The sequence below is a fragment of the Cibotium barometz genome, chromosome 58 (genome assembly GCF_041138505.1).
Source record: "Cibotium barometz isolate CiBa-2024 chromosome 58, ASM4113850v1, whole genome shotgun sequence".
Taxonomy (NCBI): domain Eukaryota; kingdom Viridiplantae; phylum Streptophyta; class Polypodiopsida; order Cyatheales; family Cibotiaceae; genus Cibotium; species Cibotium barometz.
Genome location: NC_141103.1, coordinates 34437202 through 34440438, shown reverse-complemented (window position 1 = coordinate 34440438; position 3237 = coordinate 34437202). Strand labels below are relative to the sequence as shown.

Sequence of the window (3237 nt, the reverse complement as noted above, 5' to 3'; positions counted from 1 at the left end):
TCTAAAGCTCCAATCCAAATGCATGAATTCACCATAGTCAAAGCTGCATTTGCAGACAGAGGAACCAAACATATGCTATGAGGTACATGGAAGGAACTTTCTTAGATCAAGTGTAGAGGGGACTGTATGGACAGAATATAGCAAACAAGATGGACCAAATGCCAAGCCCTAACACTGCTTAATTGTCAGTATTGCCACCTTGAGTAGCTTTGAGTTGTAAAAGCATCCCCACTCATGTTATCAACACTCGACCAGAGGCACACGTTTACATCCACCTTGGTATTCAAATGTACATGCATAAATCCCCATGGTGAATGTTTGTAACTTTTTCAGAGCTGATGGGAAGATCTAGCCCATGGAATGAAGCAAACAGTTCCAATACCTCTAGTCAAGATGTAGAGTTAAAAGCACATAAAAGAGGAAAAAGCACTTCAAAATATCTATGTTCCTCCAATTTCACATACATACAGATTATTGGTGATTTTCAGAAACAGACAATCTAGAAATTTCCACCATGAGGCTGCGGAGAGCCAATGGGAGTGTTCTGATTGGAAGCCCTTGATTCCTGTAGAAAAGGATGCTGTTGTGTATACATCATGACAGAAGACAACGCAGTTCTTGTGTTGTAGTGCACAGGCCCCAAGTGTGCAGAATAAAGGCCACCATGCACAGGGTTTAAACTAGCACTTGAAATTGGAACAGCTGTAAGACTTGATGTGGGAGTCTCTACAGGACTCCGACCTGATAAGAGCTCCCTTGGTTCCATTATGTCTGCCGGAAGGTATGCAGCTGCTGCTGTGTCATCTCTAATGCCCAAAATGTCACCCTCATCGCCCAACACATAACCACTTGGGATACCTCCAAGAGAAATGGGATTAGCAAATTGCATACTTGGTGCTCCTTCACTAGCGGCTGAGATGAAAGGAACTGCATTCAGGTGCAGCAGACTGATAGGTGAGTTGCTTACATGTCGAGGAGATGCCGTAGTGGAACAATCACCACCTGTTGGGTCAATTGGGTCAGTATTGATAGGCGGCACTGCACAATTGAAGCCTCCCAAGCTATTTAAGCTGTTGGCACTCAATGTAGGTGTGAGGGACACGGGTGTCAAAGAACCTGGGGTCAATGAGGATCTATTCAAAGAGCCAAAATGTGGTAACATGGGTCGATTTGGGCCCCCTGAAGTTTGCTGCAGCACCTGAAAAATGTGGCCAGTCAAATAACTCACTGATAAGAAATTCGGTTCTCTGAGACGAGTGAAGATGCAAACTTAAGCTTTCTGTGCAGATCAGATTCCCCTTTACCAGATAAGAACCGTGTCTTCACTTTGACGTAGAACTTACAGATGAAAGAGCAGAATATCCTCGCTATCTGATGTAGATCAAACCTCTCTTCAAAAAAAAAAAACCTATCTTTTCTGATGCAAATCAAATACTAAACATGAGCACCCTACCGTAGCTTTCTGATGCAGATCAAGTACAAATAATGAGCAACCTAGTTTTATGTATACAAGCCCTACGTTAGAGATCCTAGCTGTTCCGATGCAGATCAAAACTTCTTGGTGAGAAACCTGGAGTTTCTGGAGCAAATTCACAAAAAGTCCTCCTCGCAAAACCCTTGGTTTCCTAACGCAGATCAGAGCACCTAGCAAAACCCTAGGTTCCCTAATGCAGATCAAAATAGGCAAGATGAAAACTTGGGCTTTCACTGAGACATAAAAGAAATCTTTTCGAAAAAGACGCATCCACATGAATGAGAAATTCTGAAACCATGGCTCCAAATCATGCCAATCTGCGGCCACCTACAGGAAGATTCCACTGCAGTATGAAATCCCACAGCAGAGAAACCATAAACCGAAATTCCAATACCAGAGATAAAAAAGCCCTAGCTGTCGTGGGGCTTTTGCTGCAGAATTCGAACAGCTGCATGGAAATCCTATAACCTCAGATCACTAACCCTAGCAGTCCTAGAACGCTTGTTCACAGAAATGCAGTTACTCACAGGGTTTCTGTACGTTGTGCCATCTGCCTCGACTACCCAGCCGGCCTCTGTAGCGAGAGCCCTCAGCACATCGTTGATGTCTGCGCGAGGAGGCAAATTGTAGTTTCCATACTTGCGCAGGCCTGTGAGGATCTTGGTAGTGATGGATCTGCGGTGCCGTTCTCTGATCTTGGTCTTTTCCTTCTCCTTCTCGCTAGAAACTTTCGGTCTTCTCTCCTTCTCCTCGTCATGTTGCAGTAGGCTATGGTACTCTTCCTCCTCTACAAGGTCAGCCGCGTCCTTCATTGCCTACAGGTGGCCGGGAAGGCCCTCTCAAAAAGAAAGAAAACCCTAACCCTAACCCTAAACCTGTCCAACACTAACGCTAACCTCAATGAAACTGAACCTAAAACTGAGCCTGCAGACTGAGAACGGCCGTGGAAGATCGCGATACAGAAGAATGGCGGAGAACTAGCCTAACCCAGACCTTGACACTAACCCTAAAATCTCTGCACACTCAGAACGAAGATAGAAAACGCAATGGGGGAGGGGATGGCTTGCAAGCAGGGAGAGTCTTCGTGCAGAGGCGATCTCGCTACAAAATGCTAAGGTAGGCAACAGGTGTAGAAGGATATTCCTCCTACAGTCCGCCATAGCCAAAAAGCTAAAGCTGCACACAGAGTCGTGGTGTTGTTTGTTGAAGGGGCTTGTAACCAGATACGTGGGCGTTGGCCTCTCTTTCGGTTACTCCAACCAGGTTTGCATTTATATCCCATGTAACTGAACTAGCTAACCTGTTCTGGTCAGAGTCGAACTACGGACTACCAAGGTACGCTTTTTTTACAAGGTATGTGTATAAAAATTTCCTTAAATTAAAGACTGTATAAAGGCTGAAGCGCCTTACAAACCCTTGACAAAAAAGGATAAATATATATAACTATTGTTCCAAAAAAAATTCAAATTTTTATCAAGGGAGACATAATATTTGTCCTTCTATTAGATGATTTTGCCCCCATGTTGAAACTATTTCTACCCAATGACACGAGCTTCAACTAGCTCTTGATTTTGCCACCATGCTGGAAAGATTACTGATTTTGCCCCCATCTCGGAACTAGAGTGTACATTACTCAACTAGTTGAAAAGGACAGCATCGCATCATAGATACAAGACAGCCTAGCTACGAATAACACGATCCCTCCTCTCATCAACACACCAAGCCCATTGTGATGATGCTAAGTAACAACACTTGTCGCAATT

General features: G+C 44.2%; 1 protein-coding gene across 2 annotated transcripts; it reads right to left on the bottom strand.

The window, feature by feature from the left end:
- Positions 1-425: 425 nt before the first annotated feature.
- LOC147606208 (uncharacterized) lies at positions 426-2718 on the bottom strand. 2 transcript variants are annotated; one of them, XM_086792482.1, is made up of 3 exons: positions 2002-2504; positions 1117-1198; positions 426-1002 (listed from the first exon to the last, which is right to left on the bottom strand). In XM_086792482.1, exons 1-3 carry the CDS (start codon positions 2284-2286, stop codon positions 500-502), a joined length of 870 nt encoding a protein of 289 aa, XP_086648608.1. In that variant the 5' UTR covers positions 2287-2504; the 3' UTR covers positions 426-499. The 2 variants fall into 2 exon arrangements, with proteins under 2 accessions (XP_086648608.1, XP_086648606.1); XM_086792480.1 differs by having other exon boundaries at positions 426-1198; positions 2002-2718.
- Positions 2719-3237: the final 519 nt, after the last annotated feature.

Coding starts and splice junctions, on each gene's coding strand:
- LOC147606208 (XM_086792480.1), bottom strand. CDS start 2,286: ATGAAGGACGCGGCTGACCTTGTAGAGGAGGAAGAGTACCATAGCCTA. Junction 1,199..2,001: donor GCACAACGTACAGAAACCCT/GTGAGTAACTGC, acceptor CACATTTTTCAG/GTGCTGCAGCAAACTTCAGG.